This window comes from Hemibagrus wyckioides, linkage group LG25 (assembly GCF_019097595.1).
Source record: "Hemibagrus wyckioides isolate EC202008001 linkage group LG25, SWU_Hwy_1.0, whole genome shotgun sequence".
Taxonomy (NCBI): domain Eukaryota; kingdom Metazoa; phylum Chordata; class Actinopteri; order Siluriformes; family Bagridae; genus Hemibagrus; species Hemibagrus wyckioides.
In genome coordinates this window covers 7685985-7708801 of record NC_080734.1, presented here as the reverse complement: position 1 = coordinate 7708801, position 22817 = coordinate 7685985, and the positions used below count along the sequence as shown (strand labels likewise).

Sequence of the window (22817 nt, the reverse complement as noted above, 5' to 3'; positions counted from 1 at the left end):
ATTGAATTCAGGGGTTGTGTTTCAGGGGTTGGGCTCGGACCCATTAGTTCCAGCGCAAGGAACTCTTAATGCTTCAGCAAGACATTTTGGACAATTTCATGCTCCCAGCTTTGTAGGAACAGTTTGGGGATGACCCCTTCTTCTTGCTAATTCACTGCACAGACACAAAAGTAGTGTTAATTTGTTGTAGTTTGTATCAGTGGTCATGGCATTAATGGTTATTAACCAATTATTACATGGAAATATTCATATGTAGGGTATGGTGTCTTATTTTCCTGTGTGTAGGGAAACCCATAGGATATGCAGTTCACTTTCTCCATTAGATGACGCCCACTTCATGTTTTCTCCATTATAAGGACACTATTTAGGGCACTTTCATGGCATTTTTTCTCTGGCTTGGATTATGTAAAACAAATACCTTGCAAGGAAAATGACTCATTATCCAGCTCATCGAGGCAGTATTGCTTTGTCACTCGCTACTCAGCAATCTTAGTCACATGAGGCTTAATTAGGAAATGTGCTCTCATCATTCGTCTGACAAGCCGCTCACTCGGCATCGACTCCAGCTGAAGAATCGTCTCAAGCCAGCTTCCGAGGGGCTGTTAGGTGCGAAATGATGATGAGCATCTCATCTGCGGAGGAGATCTGAAATGCGGCAGGATCAGACGAGCATGGGACGAGGACACAGTGCAGAACAGGACAAAGCTGCTGTTTAGCTCAGAGGAAGAGACATGGATGGTTCACATTTTTGTGCTCATAAACTTTTCCAGAATCGCGAATACTGAGACTGACCATGGTGTTATATCCATCCATAACCCAATTCTTGAGTTTGCACATAATGAATAAAACGTGTATATAGATATTATGAAGTGTTGCTGCCATGCTGTATTATAATTTAAAAATGGAAATGTTTTTTATTCAATCATTCATCTTTAGCAACAGCTTTATTATGGACAGTGGATCTGGAGACTAGTCCTGGAACATTGGGCACGAGGCAGGAATATACGAAGCAGAACAGATTTCCCCCTGATGTTAATTACATACCCTATAATTTCCCAACACAGGTCCTGGAGTAACACCCTGTCCAGTTCATTTCAGTGTTATCCCTGCTCTAATGATATTTCCCTGCTTTAATTACTAGTGAACCAAGTAGTTATCTCATTAACAGCCCTTAGTAATTTGAGGTGAGTGTATTAAAGCAGGGAAATCATTACAGTGCTCAGGGCAGAGGGTACTTCAGGACCAGGATTAGGAATCTGTGAGCTGCATGCAGAGTTGTTTATGTGCTCCATATCCTTTCCACCAGGAGGCGGCCTTTAGTCAAGGACGCTGTCGTCGACGACGCTGCACAGAACCGAACATGGTAACATTCACGGCTGTTGTAAAACCTGTTTTTCTCAAGCCGTTGCATGGAGTTCATATGGATCTGGTTGCATCTTTTGGCACAATGAGTGATTCATGTGACCTTACACTCCTATAGTGTAGACTATAGGCCTAGTGCTCATCATCAGTTCTGGTCTTTCTGCCAGATCCTGTGTCACCCTGCTGAGAAATACGCTCCAACATCATGACATGGTTGTCAAACTGAATAAGGTGTTGAGTCACCAGCCATGAGATTCAACCATCTTGTGTTGCTGAAACTGATGTAAACAAGCCTAGCATCACCTGTCCTCTAGGAAAGCAACCTGCTGAGTTTCGATCCAGCCCAATCTAATGCGCCTCATCTAGCTAATTAGTGTCTTCATAGCACTTTAATTAGCTGAATCAGGTATGATGGATGTGGGTTGTTGTTAAACTTTGCAGGAGAGCAGAAGACTGTGATTATGAAACAGAACAGATGAGAAAACGCTTCGCTGCTGACGCTGCTGCACAGTTTGATTTTGTTTTTTGTCCTTGTGATTTTTCCTATAGAGGCATGGTGGAATAGTTAAAGCCTACATGGAGTAGAGATAAAGGAACACTAACGTATTGCGTGTATGTGTGGATTTTCTTGCTGTGATTTCCTGTTTCCTCTGTATCAAACCTTTAACAGTTTTTTTATATCAGAGAAGAAACCAAGAAGCATTAATTATAATCCCACTATCTGGTTTCACCCAAAGTTGAATGGATTCCCTGTTGAGTTGTTTCCTCTCATGGTTTCTTCTTCCTATTATTATTATTATTACTATTATTATAGCTATTGTCATGTCTGGCTTTCTCATTACTGATCAAGATCTACTTCCAGATTTCTGCTTTGTTGCCATGTCTATTAAATTATTATACAGATCAAATTGAATGGAACCCTTAAGTAGCTGCTTAAGGACATATAATAGAGATTCTCTGTGCTGATGCACTGCTGTTTTGGACAATTAATGGTTTTCTGCTCCTGACTTGATAATGAGCTTCTGACAGAAGTGTATGAGACATAAGCATGATGCTGTTAGAACCACATTCGACACCGTTAAGGGCAGTGGATCTTTGACAACCCTGGGATTTAAATAACTGCGTTAGTCAAAACCCAAATCAGCAGACGCAGGAGGAACCCCAGAATTCAGACTGTGGGCTACAACTGGAGTTTGAGGATGTGAAATCATGTAGAGGGACCAGCACATACATAACCCTCTGTCGCTGTAGCCATTTTCTCATAAAGCAGGACTTCTACTGAATCTTCATCATCACATCCGAGTGTATGACTCCTAAGCAAGGAAAACAAGGTCTGGTCGTGAATCCTAAAGTGAAAAATGTTGAAAGACGCGAAGATCCCCCTCCTTTCCCTCACCACCACCACCACCACCATCTTCACCATCATCACACACCTCCACAGCAGCAAGGCTTGAGTCAAACCCAACAGCAGCATCACGGAGAGATCCAAAACAACACCAACAACAACCACCGCTCTGCGCATGGAGACCTCGGGAACCCCGGCGCGGAGGAAATTTCGGGGTGAGCAGACCGAGCTCCGTGGGGAAATTCTTGAATAAAAGTGACAGGGAGGAATCGTCGTTCGTCTAACACGGTGGCGGATCGGATGGGCAGCAGGTACGACTCGTCTAAAATCGGACCGACGAGTAACGACAACGACAACAACAACAACAACAACAGCGGCAGCAGCAGCAGCAGCAACAACAACAGCAGCAACAACCACGACGACGGCAGCGAGTCGTCTCGAAGTGGGAACGGCTCAGGTTTTGAGTTTAATCATTATTATGGGGATGGAAGAAGAGGAGGGCCTTGCTTTGATCAACATGGCGGACAACAAAGCCTTGGTGCTGTAACGCATTCGGCACGGAACAACATGGATCAAATGCAAAACTCGCACGAAGAGTATCACAATAATCCGTACAACCACTATCCGAACTACCGATCCGGTTACGGTGGGGCTGGATATGGGATGATGAGCCCATCGCGGCAAGGAAACGCCATGGGCCCAGGCAGCAACTCAGCTACAGCCGCCGCCGCCGCTGCTGCTGCTGCCGCCGCCGCCGCTGCTGCTGCTGCTGCTCACGGTAAAGCTGCTATGGCTTCTCCTTCTGCCCCGTCTCCTGCTACAAACGTCGGCGGGTTTCAGAGGTTTCCGCCCGGGCAGAATAAGCAGCAGCAGCAGCAGCAGCAGCACCCATCGGGTTCCACGCCGACTTTAAATCAGCTTCTGACCTCTCCGAGCCCGATGATGCGCGGTTATGGAAGCGGCTATCAAGATTACAATAATAATCCCTCGGCTCAGCAGCAGGCGAGCATGGGGCTCGGCAAAGACATGAGCTCCCCGTACGGCTCCGCAAGCCACGGCTGGGGGACACAACAAAGAAACCACCCGGCCATGAGCCCTGGGAATAACGGCCAAGGAAACGCCAGATCCCAGGTTGAATTATTTTTTATTTTACTAACTGTTTGCATGGTGCTTTACAACGTAACATTAATCAGTAGCGTTGCTGCTACCCATCCTGACTGTTGGCCTGATCGCTAGCTAGCTAGCTAGCCAACTAACCGGAATGAAATGCTAACTGCTAGCATTAGCCTATTTTTTGTCGATGGTCTAAAAAGCAAGGGCGAACACACTAAAGTTCAGCTTCTGTGAAAGAAAAGGCGATTTGTTTTATTTTTTACTTTTCCCACCATTTTCGTGCTTGTTAACTAGCCCGGGTCTGTCGATTAGCTGACAGAAATAACATGACAACAACTTTCTCCCCAAGGTGACTTAGCCAAGCGCCTGGTAAAAGGCTAGTTAGCATTTTGTTAGCGCGATTTCGCCTGTGTTGAGCAACCCAAGGCTAGCCACCGAAGCTAGCGCTAGCTAGCATTGATAGCAGCGAAACGTCATTCATTCTCTCTAAAATTAACCAGTGGGTTTATAGCTTCACGTTACTGTTTGTGTTTATGCGTAATGTCCAACTTTTATTTTCTCGAGTTAAATATATTAAGCATATTCTTAAATGATTATATTGTTAAACCGTGGACGGCGAATAATAATAACAATAATAATAATAATAATAATAATAAACACTTGCTAATGGTGGAAAATTCTAGCACGGTAATGCTAGCTAGGTTAGTCTAACTGACAGCCGTGTTTCTTTAACGAGTCTCAAGATGTGTAATTTTGTCTAGTAAATTGCCGCGAGTCTTGTAAAATTAGATATTTAATTCGCTTTTTAAATATATATATATTTTCCCACCACTCTGTCGTTAAACTATTCATTTATCTTTTGTTTCTAAGTCGGGTTTAAATGACAGCTAACTAGCTTTATTGTAACCTGTGCGCAAAGGGCTAATGCTAAAATGTAAGCTAAAGCTAAAATAAACCTAGCAGTGATTGCTAGTCGAAAGATGTGTAGCTAAGCTAAAGTGAGCTAATCCATTTCGATATATTTCGTTTAATAAGCAACTAAAAAAGTTACACTCATAACATGGTGTTAAATATATTAAAGACTTGACATTGAAATAAAGTACTGAGTAAAGAACTGAAATAATGAGTCAGAATTTGGCTTGTTAAGATATGTGGAAAATTAAAAAATATATATATTTTTATATTTATACAAATTCTCAACCGTTATATATATCTCACACAACCACAGGTGATTGACTCGTGTATGAAAAACTGAGTTTAGGGAAGTTTAGTCTTCATAACCTTTCAGTATAAATGTTCATGACAGTGACTGATAACTAATCGAGTTCCTCTTTTCCTTTTATCTTCCATTCAGCAGCTTTCTTCACCAATTTCTGTACCAGGTTTTGAATGTTTCAGCTGTATATATGATTCGATTCGGACCTTGAGTGATGTGTCTCGGATACAAAGCCTTTATTTCTATCCTTTATTTGAAATAAATGTCATAAAATTTTCTGTACCCTCAAAAATCTGGTAGATTAAGCTTGTCAGATTTGCTTGTCTTATTCGAAGCAGTGTGTGTTGTTGTTGTGTGTTCTTTTTTCTTTTTTGGTCCAGTGTGAACCTGAGCTCTTTGGCAGCCGTGGGATTTGAAGTCAGAACCTTCTGTGGAAGCTTTAACCACTTAACCTCCATCTCCTTCAGTTACCACGTCCACAGCTGTGTGTTTCTCCTGGCCCTTTTCGGCGAGGATCAGTAGCCGTGACCTTCACACATGCAGATTAGCCATGTGCTCTTGTGTGTGTGTGTGTGTGTGTGTTATTGCCAGCGCTCACAGCAGGAAATGTATGGAGCGTATCTGCTCTGTGCCCTGATTATTCCCTCTGTCCAGCCTCAAGCTGACTGAAGGAGGTGCCAATGCACCGGGCAGTGTGTGTTCACACACCGCACCAGGAATTTGTGAGTCTTAGTCCTCAGAGAACTTGAGCACGAGTGAATTTAAGCTGTATGAAATAACAAAATCTCACTCTAATCAGTCTGTAGAATGAAATGTCTGGTTCAGTGCAAGTTGGGTTGATGATGAGTCTATGGTCAGGGAATGAAGAAGGTACATTTCTAAGCATCATTAAAACCACAACGTTCTGGTTAATTACTGCGTAGTGTAGGGGTTTTCAGCAGAATATGTAAATCTGGCCTCTGGTTAAAATATTCATATTGTTTCCTGTCTGAAATGCTAAAGGTATCATAGTTCGAGTATTTCCACCAGGGATACAAAATGAGATGAGATCATTTATATAGTGATAACTTCCTGTACGAGTCGCTCGGGACGACTGTATGTTTGTGGGCGTGGAGCGAGCGACACTTTTGTTGCCCGTGGGTGTGTTCCGTTTATCCAGCTCCGATAGGAAAGAGTCCTGGCTAAAACGTAGCCTACGGCACATGACATTGAAGTGTAATATTTGAATAACATGAAAAACGATGGAGAAAAAAACACTTGAGAGGATGTTACAAGATATAACGTTTATTCAGGCAGTAGACAGGAACTCATGGAAGATAGGAACTAAAGTCGAGGGCACGGCATCAGAGAGAATTGTGCTCTACAGGTGCCATCTGATTGGTCAGCGGAATCATATACGCTAGATGTTAGTGTTTGTTGTTTAATCATAATTTAATACCTAATTTTTAATAAAGGTAAGGAAATCACCACTCACATGTCACTCTGTCGTGGCTCTGTGTCATAGAAAATGAGTGGCTCATATAATGCTTTGACGCTCACTAGTGTGAACTTACCTTTATACACTGATTTGTATGGCAGACATGCCACCTTAATTTGTGTAATATCTTTGGAAGGAGACTCCAGTGCCAGCGCTTAACAGTAATCAGAGGTAAGGCTGCTCCTTTAGGTTTTCTGACACAGGAGAATTTTTTGGTTACCGTTTTACTTTTATTAACTTAGACAGCAGATGGTCATTAAACATAACGGAGTATTTATAGCTGCTTAAGCATAAGTGGCAACAGGAACTAAGTTGTTTAGTGGAGATTCCATAACTAGAAATGTCATAGCTAGAAATGTGTTGTCATTTAACGATTCCTTTCCGTTTAGCACCCTGACTGTCTTTCATTCATTTTGTCTGCGCATGTTGAAATGTTTAACAGCCATTAATGCCCAAGTGCAACGGTTAATATAAATAATATACAGAAATTCATTGTATTAATACAAATTCAAATGAGTTCGTAAACTAATGAGACCTTTTTGCTGTAAACATAAATAAAGTAGTGTCTTGCAATTTCTTCCTTAAATAAAATTTTTCTGGAATTAGAGAGCGTGTGATTAGAAATCACTACAGCTCACTGCAGTATATCTGAGGACCTGGTTCGAGCTCGGTAATGTGTGCCTGTGTTGGCTAGTGTGATCTAATCCACACTCTCCGACACCAAGACACTGGAGACTGAGCTTATTCTGTGGCTCCCCAATCCATAAATTAGTGTCATATTCCAAAAACACTAGAAATAAAATCACATTGGCCGTGTTTATCTACGTATGTAAGCTTTCTGACAACGTTCAGGTTGATGGAAGTGAAACCGTGCACCATGATACGGCTTTGCACTTGTAGTTTGAAGTTATCCAGGGTAAAAGGCAAGAAAGTAACAGATCAACACACAGGACAAGAAGAAACCTATGATGTTTGTACGCTAAAGTACAGGATAAAAGATAGGATGTGTTTTTGGCATTAGTAGTTCAATACACTGTTTAATTCTTCGCATTATTATTATTATTAGCTTTGAAATAGTTTTTATAAGTGCAGGATTTATATTATAGCGAGTTGAGTGTGTGAGTGAATGAGTGTGTGTGAGTGAATGAGTGTGTGTGTGTGTGTGAGAGTAAAAGAGTACGATTTGAGACAGTGCAATTAGCTATGTTTTCTCCACAAACAATATTAAACACTTAACATTTAGGAGCTGGGATTTAATTCGTATTTTTCATTTGAGTAATCACAGAAGGATTCTCTCAGTTCGCAAACGTGTTCTTCATAACCCTTCCATAATTAGTTCAGTAAATGAGCAGTGAGGTAACTCTTCTTTTTTCTCAGCAGGGATTAATCAGTTTAATAGCCTCTCTCTCGTAAATGCGTTCTCACCCTTTTTTTTGTACCTTTTTCATTTAGTGTCATTAGTGCAAGTAGTTTTTTTTTTTTTTTTTCCTGTTAATATTTTACAGCAATTGCCTAACCCAGGGGTTCTTAACTCGAGTCCTGACGACCCCATTCAACATTTTCCCTACCGCCAAAACAACTGCTCCATCTGACCAGCTAATAATGAAGTCTGTAATGAGTTGGGCTTGGTGTGATGAGACCCTGCACTGTGTAGTTAACACCTTGACCTTTAATCAGGGTTTATAATATGAGCACAATTGTGTTCTGAGCATCAGTTCATCGGAGTCATGGAGATCTTTTGGAAAAAATATATGTTGCCAAAAGTATTGGGACATCTGCCTTTACAGGCACGTGACTTTTTAATATGGCGTTGGCCCACCCTTTACAGCTATAACAGCTTCAGCTCTTCTTGGAAGGCTTCCCACAAGGTTTAGGAGTGTGTTTATGGGAATTTTTGACCATTCCTCTAGAAGCGTATTTGTGAGGTCAGGCACTGATGTTGGACGAGAAGGACTGGCTCGCAGTCTCCGCTCTAATTCATCTCAAAGGTGTTCTGTGGGGTTGAGGTCAGGACTCTGTGCAGGTCAGTCAAGTTCCTCCACACCAAACTCACTCATCCATGTCTTTATGGACCTTGCTTTGTGCACTGGTGTGCAGTCATGTTGGAACAGGAAGGGGTCATCCCCAAACTGTTCCCACAAAGCTGGGAGCATGAAACTGTCCACAATGTCTTAGTATGCTGAAGCATAAGAGTTCCTTTTACTGGAACTAAGGGGCCAAGCCCAACCCCCGAAAAACAACACCTGAATTCAATGATTTGGAGGGGTGTCCCAAAACTTTTGGCAATATAGTGTAGATTGGGATCAATATCAGTAACAAACTTAAGAAGATGGCCATGTGGACACTTTTAAATATCAAGATCATAAACACTGCCCACAAATACTTCCAACCTGGTCTGACTCAACCCTGATGACTCTTTAAAACCACTTCAGTTCCGTCACAATGGTGCCCTTCAAATCAGAGCACGCTAACACATCAAGCTTTATTGGCTCATTATTAAGTTCCACACTGATTACAAAGCCTGTTTTATCATATTTATACCTCTGAATTCTTCACACTGTGCCATCTTTCTGAACGCCTGAAGCAGTAGAACCAGTGATTTACATATACACTGATCAGGTATAACATTATGACCACCTGCCCAATATTGTGTTGGTCCCCCTTTTGCTGCCAAAACAACCCTGACTCCACTAGCAGATCCTCCAAGGGCCCCACTGCCAACTTACAAGTCTTAAAGGATACTTTTGATAGATACTGACCACTGCAGACCGGGAACACCCCACAAGTGCTACAGTTTTGGAGATGCTCTGATCCAGTGGTCTAGCCATCACAATTTGGCCTTTGTCAAACTCGCTCAAATCCTTACACTTGTCCATTTTTCCTGCTTCTAACCTGCTTTGAGGACACAATGTTCACTTGCTGCCTAATATATCCCACCCACTAACAGGTGCCATGATGAGGAGATCATCAGTCTTATTCACTTCACCTCTCAGTGCTCATAATGTTATGCCTGATCGGTGTATTTATTATATATCAGGGTTGTGTTAATATACAAGTCGTATTTGTAAATATCTAGAACTTTTATGTTTGGTTAAATTTTGTAATTTACTGAAATTAGTGATAGATCTAACTTGTAGAAATGTTAGAGGAGTTGTAGATAAATAAATGTCTTGTACACTAGATACTGCGAAAGATGTGCTATGAGTAAGAATTTTTTTCTGATACAGGCTTAGAGATGTGTGTTTAGAGTTAACATTGATTATGGCTTCATGATTTGAGACAATTTTATTTGTCATGTCATCTCTTTCTGTTTAAGTAGTTCTAAAATGTCAGTAGTTTATTCAGTCTCATGCTTCTTATATATGTTTCTAGTACATTTCGGCAAACTACATATTGCAACTGAAATAGCCTTTATTTGTCATATATATACGTTACAGCACAGTGAAATTCTTTCTTTGCATATCCCATCCTTGGAGGTTGGGGTCAGAGCGCAGGGTCAGCCATGATACAGCACCCCTGGAGCAGAGAGAGGGAGCAGAGAGAGGGTTAAGGGCCTTGCTGAAGGGCCCAACAGTGGCAATTTGGCAGTGTTGGGGCTTGGACCCCTGATCTTCCGGTCAACGACCCAGAGCCTTAACCACCGCCCCTAACCACCCCTGTGTATACATATAGATATATAGGAACATTTTGATGTATTGCAAAGAGGTATGTTTAATGTATCATCCAGCCAAATGTCTGATGTGAAGGTTTATTATCCATGTACGTTTAATTCTGCTTGGTCTCTGCAGAGGGGTTTCTTTGATGCTACAAGTTGATTTTGCTTCAGAGATTTGATTTTTTTCCAATGTGTGTGTCTGTGAGAGAGAGAGAGAGAGAGAGAGAGAGAGAGAGAGAGATTTGGAGAAGGAATGGGGAAGGGAGCAAGTGAAAATTGCAGTGTGCCAGGACGTTGGTTGCTGACACTCAAACTGCTAGTTTAAAGTGCCTTCACAGGCATTCTCAATTGCACACATTTTCTGTAAGTGCTGCTCCAAATTGCCCCGAATTTGGCCGCGATGTGAGAAGATTAGCTTGGATGGCTTTTGCTCTTTTTTTGGCGAATCCATCTCACTGGAGAACGAGCCTGACTCTCCCCATCAGCGTATGGCACACTGCCCTGAATTTCTGCACTTGCCAGCTTTTGAGTGTTGTCTTCAGCCCAACGAGGTCAGGAGTGATGACGGCCTGTGCGTTTGCGCGTGTTTATTACACCGCTCTTCTAGCAAGATATTAAAGATACTCTCACCCCAGTTATACCACGGCGGCGCTGAATCCTGGAATCTGATCTTTCAGAAGATGTCGATTGATTTTCTATAACGGCGGCTTTAGGACTAATTACAGCGCTAATTCAAATCGATTACGCTGGTTTGAATATATTAACATTTTTAATTGCTAATTCACGATGGCTCGTATAGCAGACATGATCTAAATGATTTAACTAAGCCTGATAATAAACATGATTAACAAGATTATTTAACAAAAAAAATCTGATAGCTGATAAGGTGAAGAGATGTTTAGCGTTTTTTGGAAGGAGTCTCCAGTGTCAGTGCTTTGTTCAGCGGTTTCTGACACAAAAAGGTCTTCAGGAAGAAGAACATTTTCTTTTTCCAGCCTCTGGTAACTTGTATTAACCTCAAGGACAGAGAAAAATGGAGGCTGGTGATTTGATGGCTCTGTGTGTTGTGATGAAATTGAGAAGACGAGTCTTAATTCATTGTGTAAATTAAAAAAGCGTGATGTGTTGGACATTACTGAATAAAAAATCGTAAGTGTTCACAAAATGCTAAGTGATAAAGCGGCTAAAACACTTCGGTTGCTTTGCTTTGTGGGTATTGATTTTTCTATAGCAGTACCTCCAGTTTTTTTATTTCCCATATTGTTCCTTATGTTTGAGACAGATTGACATGAATTGCTCATTCCCGTTTTTCATGATTTCAGAAGTTTGTAGACTCAAAAACACACGGAAATTAGGTTGCTAATCAATGCTAGCTATAAAGAGTCTTTTCTGGGTAATTTACCAGCATTTCTGAGGTAAATATTGATATCCCTGACAGTTTTGTACCCATATATGAAGCTTTACAGCTGTGAAGCTTGAGCTTGACGAAGTTAGCTTAAGTTTATTTTTATATAAAAAAATCATCTATCATCACACCATCTATCTGCTTTGATGTTTGTTAGCTAGCTCAGAAAATGCTATCTTCCTGTCAAATTCTACATTTAAATAGTCTTTTGTGTTCTCTGTATTTTTACATGAAGTAAAAATGAAACCTTTGTTGTGCAATGACGTTCTTCTCATTATGGCTAGGTACATACAGGTTTGGTTTAGACTAAGTCTTATTATTTTACCCGTAAGTCTTTTCTTAGTAATTTAACAACGTATCTGAGGTAAACGTTGTTCCTCCTGTCAGTTTTATCTTCACAACTTCTAAATCTAGAGCTAGAGTCTCCTCAGCCATTGGGTAGCCTGTGTTTTTAGATATGTTAGCACATTAAACAATATGGTGTCACTTCAGCTAGCTCACAAAATGCTAGCATTTTTGCTGTTTGCTTTGTCAGTATCTAATGCTTTGTTTGATTGTGTTTACAAGTATCTATCTATCTATCTATCTATCTATCTATCTATCTATCTATCTATCTATCTATCATTTTTTAAAAATGTTAAGCATTAATTACAAGTAGCTAATTTATCATTTTAGCCATTCGTTGTCATTTTATGTGGTAAATAAAACACTAGACATTTTAGTTAAACAGGGTTTGAGCTGTGATCGTCGAATTCACCAATTAATTTTTTTTTTTTTTAAATAGAAACACACCATTTAAAGAGGTCACTTTGTTGAGCTTTAAATAGTCTTCAGTGCTTTTTCAGCAAGATTCGGAAATTCGAATCTCAATATCAGATAGGCTCCGCTATGTATGAACATGACACTAACCACTATAACTCTCTCCACAGGTGACACCTATGGACGCCATGGCCATGAAGCGCTCTCAGCTTTACAGCATGACAAACAGCCCTTATTCTCAACAGCCACAACAACAACAACAACAACAACAGCAGCAGCAGCAGCAGCAGCCAGGTGGAGCCTACTCCGGCCAGCCATACGGAGCTCCCGCTCCACACCGATATCCGATGGGAATGCAGGGGCGTGGCCAAGTCGGCATGGGAGCCCTGCAGTACCATCATCAACAGGTACGGGCAATTCCCAGCGTAAAACTCGTTTTTCCGTTATTGCTTAAGCGTAAGGATTATACACCTGTATAAGACTGAAACAGGATGAACCTGTTGGTGTGGTCGAAGGTGCTGGGGGTTAAACATGTGCGTTCATTAACAGAGCGCATGTGAAAGGCTGAGCAAGATGAAGGAAAAACCGCCTGGTTATATGTGAAGTAGTATATAAAGTACACAGATAAACTATTCACAAATCTGAGACCATAAGAACGGCTGTATTTCTGTCCTATATACCAGGTAGCATTTAGAAGAGCTGTGGTTGTTTGTTATAGTAGTGGTTTTGTTAAAGATGAAATTTTATATTAATGATGGTTATAAAGCAGCATTGTGGAATGATATCTGATTGGTTAGGATGTATTGATTTAAGATTTTTCTGTAACAGCAGCTCAGGCTGGTTTATATGCACAGTTTATATTATTTAATCAATTTATCAATACAGTTTCTTTAGAATTGGCTTGCATGCTGAACCACATGCCACATTAATGGATTTGTAGGTTTTCGATGTGTGAGGAGATTTTTTTATTAACATTTTTGGGAGGAACATCCAGCATCAGCTCTTTGTAACAGAGTTAAAGCTGTGACTTTGTACGTTTTCTGATAAAGTCAAGTCTTGGGGAGAGAGGGCTTTTGGTTTCTATGAAAAAGTGCTTTTGACGTTTTAGTGTCAAGAGAAAAAAAGAGAGGCAGGTGAAGGGATGTTTGTTTATAGCTACAACATAATAACTACCAGGAACAAACTTTTTTTGCTTACTTCCCACTATGTTGTCGTTGTCCTTCGGCTGCTTCCTGTTTGGGGTCGCCGCAGTGAATCATCCTGCTTATTATCTGGACTGGCACTGAGAGTTAACCCCTTAGTGGCTGGGTTGGTTCCGCAGATGAACCCAGGCCATGGCGGTGAGAGTGGCATCCTGCCTCTGGACCATCAGGGAACTGCTTAATTTCCTCTTTGTTAACATATAATGTGATATTCTTTAATAAGTAAAAAAATGGCAGGTTATTAGAAAAGAATCCTCATCAGGGAAGGTAATTAATATTGTGCATCAGACTGCATCACACCATCACTGATTATCGTCATGTGCCTTGTTCTTTATTTAACCATAGCACAAATATGAATAGGACCGGACAGTCCCGGAAGATTGTTATAAGTAATAATAATCGTGATTCTTATCAGAATTTTTGAACATTACTTGTTACTGCACATCTGAGCCATCTAGTATGATTCTATACACTCAATGTAAATGCATCTGATTATCAAAAATCTAGGGAAAAAGAAGCTGTACTACTTTATCTGTGTACATTGTAACTTGTGTTTCGAATCTGTTCTGCTCTACATTACATCGGCTTGTGGCCTTCTTACAGCTGCTCTCTGATGAGATTAGGTGAAAGCCTGCCTGCCTGCCAGGTGACTCTCACATCGAGTTTCCAAGCGTGATCACCCCTGGTCATGGCCGAAAGATCGAAATCAGCACAAAACATTCTCAGCCCACGGCGTGAAGGAATGGAAAAAATCACGCTGCCCGAAACGCTCATCATTACTCGATGGCCAACGCATAATTAGATCATCGGAGGCTGGAGGGTTCGTGTAATCTTTAACCTCAGGGAGGGCATCGTGTCTGCCATGCCGGTATTTTTACTCTCACCGGTCTGAGAAGACAATAACGACTTTTATCTACTGCAGGATTAGATGACCACAGGGCAGAGCTCTCCACATGCTCCCCTGAAATTGGCCAGTCAGATTCCAGTGGAACCATGCTGTCATTCACACGTGTGCAGGTTCCACACACACCAGCTCCGAAACAGTACTGAATACACTACTTCAAGAAGACAAAGCAGTCTGTCTTTACCCTCGATTGCTGAGCTAATCTCTAATTATTAAGCTTTGATCCAAAGCTAGTTCTTTCACTGACCCCAGTGTTTAGTCTGTGAATCGAACCCCGGTGTGTTTTCCCTTTCTGTGCGCTCCTGTAGGCAGGTGATAACACCGTGCTCTGACTTGGGTGTGGACCAGAAGAACCCGTCTGAAGGCGAGGTGGTCTCGATCCACTGCCAACTCTCGCGTGGTTTAATTCCAGTGAGAAAATGAATCAACTCAGTTGTAAGAAATACACCAAGTGAGCCACAGGACAGTGTGGAAGAGAACGCTGTGTGTTTTGGGTATTCAGACATTTTTTTTCTTTTTAGGTGTGCATCTGTCTGTAAGTCTCAACATCTTAAGAACGTGTTGTCGAATGAATTTATGTATTAGAATTCGAACCATGCAATAATGCAGTATTGGATTTGATCAGAGCTTGCTTCCTGTTTGAGAGATACAGTGATCAGGCATAATATTATGAGCACTGACCGGTGAAGTGAATAAGACTGATGATCTCCTCATCATGGCACCTGTTAGTGGGTGGGATATATTAGGCAGCAAGTGAACATTTTGTCCTCAAAGTTGATGTTAGAAGCAGGAAAAATGGGCAAGCGTAAGGATTTGACCGAGTTTTATGAACGGACAAATTGTGATAGCTAGACCACTGGATCTCCAAAACTGCAGCTCTTGTGGGGTGTTCCCGGTCTGCAGTGGTCAGTCTCTATCAAAAGCATCCTTTATGTCCTCTAAGTTGCAAGGTGTGGCCCTTAAAGGATCTGCTGCTAACATCTTGGTGCCAGATACCACAGCCATGCCTTGATGTGGTCAGGGATGTTTTGGTAGCAAAAGGGGGACCAACACAATATTAGGTCATAACATTATGCCTGATCGGTGTATATTCAGAGTATTACAGTTTAGTCACAGTAAGGACTAGACATGCTGGTGGCAGAGACATCACTGATCATATCTTTAGCATTTCTGTGCTGTCTGGTTTAATTATACTCAACGTGAAACCAAACCAAACGAACTGCAAGCGTCACTTTTCTCCGCAAACAGTCCATGTGTCAAAGCGCCAGCTGATTCAGCTTCTGTAAGGCATTACGAATGCTTTTTTTTTTCTTTTTTCCGGAGGGAAGAATCTGAGGCTTTGCGTCCTGAGCGCAGTCAGCGTAGCTCAGATTAAACACGGATGTGTCTCTACAGCAGTACTCCAAACCCTTCAGGAGAGCACTGGAAATCATTTATATGCATGCTTTTGTTTAGATACCTATTCGAGATCTTCCCTCATCCTAAACTCTTCATTGTTATTGATTTGTTTATTAATGCTGCATGATGTGTGGATTTGTATCTTGAACATTTATTGATAGAGGGTAAGACTTCCCTTGTAGGAGAGTTTAAAGTAAGAAAGGTTTTTTTTTTCCCCCCCACTCAGCGTGTCAGTTCCTGTCCGTGATACACTCTCTCTCTCTCTCACACACACACACACACACACACACAGCAGGTGTATATCAGATTTAATGCTTGCAGAACCTGTATCATAGATGCTCCTGATCCTCTGCTGTAATTGGAGAAAGAGCTTTAATCTGAAGCCTCCAGTGTGCTGAGCTTCCTTTAAGTGAAGCATACTGGTGTGTGTGTGTGTGTGTGTGTGTGTGTGTGTGTGTGTGTGTGTGTCAGTGAGCAGCAGGAGGCTGACCTGCTCAGTGTACTCATCCTGCATACTACTGCTCAATAACTTCATCTGACCTTTGATCACATTTCTGTTTTGAAGCGAAGTACTGAGTGAACTGGACTACATGTGCTCTCGCGTAATTCTCTCTCTCTCTCCCTCCCACCCTCTCTCTCCATCCTTTCCTCTCTCTCTCTCTCTCTCCCTCTCTCTCTCCCCCTCCCTCCCTCCCTCTCCCTCCCCCTCTCCCTCTCCCTCCCTCCCTCCCTCCCTCCCTCTCTCTCTCTCCCTCTCTCTCCCCCTCCTCTCTCTCTCTCCCCCCCCCTCTCTCTGTCTACCTGTCTTTTTGTCTCTCTCTCTGTCTGCCTCTCTTCTCTCTTTCTGTCTCACTTTCTCTCTCTCTCTCTGTCTCTCTTTGTCTTTTTGTCTGTCTCTGTCTCTGTCTGTCTCTCTTGCCTCTCTTTCTGTCTCTCTTTCTCTTTCTGCCTGTCTTTTTCTCACTTTTTCTCTCTGCCTCTCTCTGTCTGTCTCTCTTGCCTCTCTTTCTGTCTCTCTTTCTTTCTGCCTGTCTTTTTCTCACTTTTTCTCTCTGCCTCTCTCTGTCTGTCTCTCTTGCCTCTCTTTCTGTCTCTCTTTCTCTTTCTGCCTGTCTTTCTTTCTCACTTTCTCTCTCTCTGCCTTTCTCTCTCTCTCTGCCCCCCCCCTCTGCCCCTCTCTCTCTTTCTCTCTCTCTCTCTCGTTTCTCTCTCTCGCTTCTATCCACTACATCTGTACTGTTTATTTGTGTGATTAATTCGGACCACAGCTTTGAACCGTTTCCCTGTACTGAGAAAAGAACAGACGTAAACCCCCTTTTTTATTTCAAGGCCAGCTGTTGTTTTCTTTTGGTAATAAACGTTTAATGTGAAAAACCTTATAGTAATTAGCTCCTAGCTCGTAACTAACAACTTATACGATGGATACGCTACGTAACCGTATTTGGACAAAGAAAAGTATGGTGATGTTTTGGCGGTTAACGTTCATGGAAGGAGTCTCCAGTGTCTGTGGTTTGTAAGAGTTTTTTCCACGCCCCCTTTCAAATCCCATGATGCTTTCTCTGTGTGTTTGCGTGGCTCAGTCAGGGTGAGACTTGATTATTTGCTGTCTTATGCACTGCTTTGCTTCGCTAATCGTTTTGTTGTTGCCACGTTCAGTATGTTGAAGTTCCCATGTGAGGTAATATCTCTGAAAAGGCACAAAATGTTCAGGTCATAAATCTTTAAATCTTTGTTTAACGTGTGTGTGTATGCAGGAATGCTTTCTAAAAGGTGCTGACACATGGCTGCATTCATTAGCAGAGGGAAATGGGGTACACACTCGTCATACTGACTCATCTCTGTTTTCTACTTGGCCTGAATGATGAATGCAAATGACTCCAGATGAGGCAAAGAGGCCGTGCCAGTACCAGCTGTTCCCCTGTAAACCTCTTGCGTAACCCATGGTTGAGACGGCCTGCGGTGATTTGGAGCTCACACGATTACGATATCACCACACACACACTCTCTCCCTGCTCCTCATGAGCCTTCACGCTGAGGCAGGGACGGTGTGCCTCGATCAGTGCTGATTTTTGCTTTTTGGAGTCTAACCCTCAAGTGTTTCAGCCCCTGATTAAGTGATGAGAGAGTAACATTCCCAAACAAACACCTCTTTTCTGCTCTCAATCTCTCACCCAGACGAAATTCCATCACTCAAAAGCTCTCGGTCTTCTGAAAAGAAACAGCAAGTAGTGTAGTGTTTTCACAAGCGCTCAGCAAACCCTGGGGTTTTTCATTCTCGACCAGAAAAAGCAAAGCAAGTTTATTTCAATTTTCCACAGACAAGCAATCTTCACTAAGCACACATCAACATTAAACATTATTATATTTAATAGTCCCAGTAATTGCACTGCACATAATTAAACAAACCGGAAAAAACGTCACCATGTAGGAAGTGACATGTTGGGAAACGTTGCCCGTAAAACTCCCTGGTCAGGAATTATTGTGATGGGAGAAGATGGAGATCCCATGTGATGGAACAGGGGCTGGAGATGGCGGAGTAAAAACCCCTGACGATGACTCGAGATTACTTTATCTCACTGCGAGATTAGCAGATCGTGGTATGTACAAGAACACCGCAAGGTCTTTCTCCATCACACACCTAGAGAACATGCGGTCGGTCGGCTTGCGCGTCTCACAGGAAACACGTGTTTCTCTTCAGTAGAGAAAAGTAGAGAGCTGACTAACGACCAAACCAGGGAGAAAATAGCAGGTGGAGAAAACAGGTGAACCGTTTCACCCTTTTCAAGTGTGTGTAGAAATGATTAATCACTGAAGCCCGGAGACAATAGAGGCAGCGCTAAATAAATACTAAAGGAGTAGGCTAGGATGTGACCCGAGCGTGGATTTAAGGGTTATGTAGATTTGGTATGAAGGAGCTTATAAGTTTTATTTTTATAATAAAAAAAAAAAATTGGTAAATTTGAGATGCCTGTGGTCAAGGAGAAGCAGGGTTACCATGACAACGCTTCTGTAAACTGACTTGCACATGTGTCAGGACACGTGTGTAATGAGTTTGTTTTTGTGCAAGTATTGCATTTCCAAACCCCTACCGCCCCGCCCCCTTTATTTATTTCCCCCTTTTTTAATTTATTAATTAGAAAAATGACTTAAATAACATGCCTTTTTTAAGTACTTTTCTTTCACTGGATAGCGTTATTAGGAATTGATTACAGGACTAAGCTGGTGGAAGTCGACTGGTAGACAGGAAGTCTCTCAGCACAGTGACTGCATAAGCCGTGTCATCTTTATCTTTTCCTCATGATTTGGTGGGTCTCGGTGTGGTTGATGTGGTGTATTTCACCTCCAGCAGGTCCCGGCGCAGTATGGACAGCAGGGCATGGGGGGATACTGCCAGCAGGGTCAGCCTCCGTACTTCAGCCCTCCTCATCAGCAGCCTGCAGCTCCCTCTCAGCCTCACTACATGCAGCCACGAGCTCCACCGCAGCAGGTAAGAGCTTTTCTGCAGCACACTCGAGACGTGATGACGGGCGGACGAGACGCAGACAGGGGCAGTCGAGACGCAGACACAGACAGGGGCAGAGAGAGACGGCTGAGATGCAGGGAGAGGCGGCTGAGACGCAGAGAGAGGCAGACGCAGACAGGGGCAGCCGAGACGCAGACAAGGGCAGCCGAGACGCAGAATGCAGATGAGGACAGGGGCAGCTGAGACGCAGATGCAGCCAAGACACAGACGGACGCAGACAGAGGCAGCCAAGATGCAGACAGACACATACAGAGGCAGCCGAGACGTGTGGACAGAGGCAGCCAACACGCACAGGCACATGTGCAGCCGAGACGCACTAGAGACACACAAATCTCATCAAATTCAGTCTAATTCCTGCCATGTCTGTATCACTTGCCCTGTGTGTGTGTGTGCGCACTCGCATGCTCGCGTATGTGTGTGTGCACGCTCGCTCGCTGCAGTAATAAACCCGACCTTGAGTGTGGAGCTCTCAGGGCCGTGCATGTGAATGATAACAGCGAGAGCACGCTGCTTGTGCTGTTCATATCCTCAAGCCTCTGTTTATACTTTATACTCATTTCTCATATTTGTTTGAGTGCATGAGAAACACATCCATATTCCTCCTGTGTCCACACACTCCGGCCCACACTTCCAGATCACAGAGGAACATCGCTAAACCTTTACCCTCATTACTGCCTCTGAATATATATTAATATGCATTTCCTTCGGTCATCACTAAAAGGCTAGTTAACTGCTGGTATTAGTTGGTAGCACACATTTTGTCCATGGTGAATCTGAGGGGCTTGAGATTTTTTATTTTCTCCTCCATTTTAAAAAAAAATTACCTCATTCTAATGCTGTAGGTTATTATTTCTATAGTAACAGCTTGATGATGGAATAAAAACATTTCTTATACTATTATATTTAACAAAGCCTAAATATATTGGTTGTCATGGTGATGTTTTTTGTCTGAGGTGATGTTTAAAGTGTTTGGAAGGAGTCTCCAGTGTCAGCGATTTGGAAAGAAAGTCTTGAGGAATGAGACTGAAATGTTCTCCATCAGGGGATGTGGTAGCGTAGTAGGTAAGGTGTTGGTCTACTGACCGGAAGGTTGTGAGTTCAAATCCCAGGTCCACCAAACTGCTGCTGCTGGGCCCTTGACCATCAAATGGTCAGTTGTTTAAACGTCCCTCTGAAGCCATAATGTCCGCAGTTAAACGTCACTACAAAAGGATAAAAAGTAAATTGTGGTGTTTAATAAAATCAAGATGACAAATTTCTCTAGTATAAGAAGAATTAAATGAATTCATCTATTATTCCTCAGTGACTACCAGATACTCTGAACTATTTAATTTATATTTAAATAATTATATAATTCATTTCCTTGAATGCTCTTTATAATGGAGATTATCTGAATGGGATGTTTTTATATATATATATTTTTTTTCCCCCTTCCTAGACAGCGTGCTTAATATTCTAATTTTGTTTTTATGTTTATTTTTCTGTTTGTTTCATAATTCCTGGATTTTTAATTCAGCCACAAATGTCACTCCATATGTGGAGCTGTGCTGCGTTCCTGAAGTATTATTTTTCAGCTATTCCCGTCTCAGCCGGTGTAGAAATGTGAACCGGGGCGAGTGTGGAGATGTGTGCTACGATGATGCTGTACACCATGTCCTGGTTTGCTGTGGTGTAGCTCACTACTGAACACTCATGCCCTGCTCTGTGCCAGGCTGGAGGCTCGGGCCTGCTTCCTGTTAGTGTGTGTGTGTGTGTGTGTGTTAGAAATCCAGCATCTGACCTGACCTTGTGATTTCACTCTGTGCTCTCGGGCTGCGTCGTGATCAGGACAGTCAGAGAAGAGAGAGATACGATGGCCTGGTTGTGAAGGTCCTCTTTAAGGTCAAGGTTCTTTCTAGGAGTGTTTAGACATGTATCACTGAGCTCAAGACACTATACATGTCTCTCATATTCTCTGGAAAACAGTGTACACACGTCTTCATATAAACGTCTGCAATTTATTGCAGATTTCTAGACTGGTTTCATACTGGAGCAGTCCCAGTTTAATGGATTTTATTTTCCTGATTTCCACAGAATGAGGTTTCTTTCACCAGGAACATGTTTGTTTGTCTCCTTTAGGTTTGAGCTGCTGTGCCGTAGACATCATACAGATAAGATACGAGCCGCTAAATCTGCGATGGTGTTTATGAATGTTTGTGAATATGATTATCTAATATAAAAAGCATCTTCGCTACCGGACCAGTCTTCATATTAAGGAATTTTCTGATTAAGAATTTATTTATTTTTTTTATTCCTTGTGTCTACTAGCATTTCAGCTGAAGCAGTAGCACGTCTACACACTCTCTCCTTCTTTTAATTTAAAAATCGCTTTAAGTACTAAGACAATTTGAGGGTTTTATTTCTTTATATAGCACTTAGAACAAAAGACATTAGCAGCTTTAGAGAAATAATATTAATTATCCATTTTAAATTGAGCTCTAATGAGCAAGCTGTGGTGGTAAGGAAAACTTGAGCAGGATTAGTAACCTAGTAAGAACTAACCTGGTTTTGGGGAAACATCCGGTTTTATTTAGTGATGCAGCGATCATGGGGCCAAGCACCTTCTGGCTCCATTCCTTTAGTTATGGAGGCGAACAGCCATCAGGACCTTCAGCTTTATATATCGTAAATTGTAGGATTGTGTGTGAGAGATTGCATCATGTCCTGCTGGTTTAACAGCTCTTCTAACTTGCAGTTGATCTCCAAGCTTGTTTAATACTGTGTCCTTACATCCAAGTTTAATGTCAGTACATAGAAGCGTATTGAGGAAAAAGTGCATTAGTTTTATAGATATTTATAGATCAGCTGTTCTGTATATCAAAGAATCTGAGAATCTTTGTCAATGTTTTGTTTGTTCGCCTTATAACGCCGTGTTACAAATTTGATCGAATTTGTAATAAAAGATGTGAGCCAATATGGCAGATATAAACATTGCGGGATCTGTTGACCTCTGTGTGACCGGCAGAATCAGAGGAAAGTGTCGTGTTTCTCTGCGTATCGTGAAGATCGTCAGCATCGCGAGAATTCATAAAACATTTGCCAAGCGTTCTGTGGGCTTCAAATAATAAAAATAATAAACGAAGAAGAAAACAGAAATTAGAATACAGTAGCAGCACGCCTTCAGCGCTTGGCCTTTAATTAGAGTTGAATGTAATACTCTACTGAAGGCACTGGGAACAGCTGCAGTGTTGCTTCTGTTTCTTCTCACTCTATAGGGCTTTTCTTTTTTCTTTTTAATGAACAGAAGAAACAGATGGACTGATTTCACTCCTACCATACAGGCTGTTTGCTTAAACGTTCTCAAGTCAGGAGCGATCAGATTGAACGCAGGGGGAAAAAAACACCGGGCCCTGGCGCCGAGTTGAGCTGAACTTCAGCTGAACCTTTGAAAGCGTGACGGAGAGAAAACAACAGGGTGA

General features: G+C 42.1%; 1 protein-coding gene across 10 annotated transcripts in view; it reads left to right on the top strand.

Annotated features, from left to right (window-relative positions):
• The first annotated feature begins 2751 nt into the window (after positions 1 to 2751).
• The window catches only part of arid1b (AT-rich interactive domain 1B), a 59812-nt gene continuing 39746 nt past the window's right edge, over positions 2752 to 22817 (top strand). For 2 of the 10 annotated variants that reach the window (XM_058378608.1, XM_058378611.1), the window contains exons 1-3: positions 2761 to 3838; positions 12503 to 12739; positions 19183 to 19323. In XM_058378608.1, coding sequence (XP_058234591.1) covers positions 3008 to 3838; positions 12503 to 12739; positions 19183 to 19323 — 1209 coding nt within the window. In that variant the 5' untranslated portion in view covers positions 2761 to 3007. Of the gene's footprint in view, positions 3839 to 10018; positions 10219 to 12502; positions 12740 to 19182; positions 19324 to 22817 lie in introns of those variants that run through there. The other 8 variants (XM_058378605.1, XM_058378615.1, XM_058378607.1 and 5 more) reach the window with 8 other exon arrangements.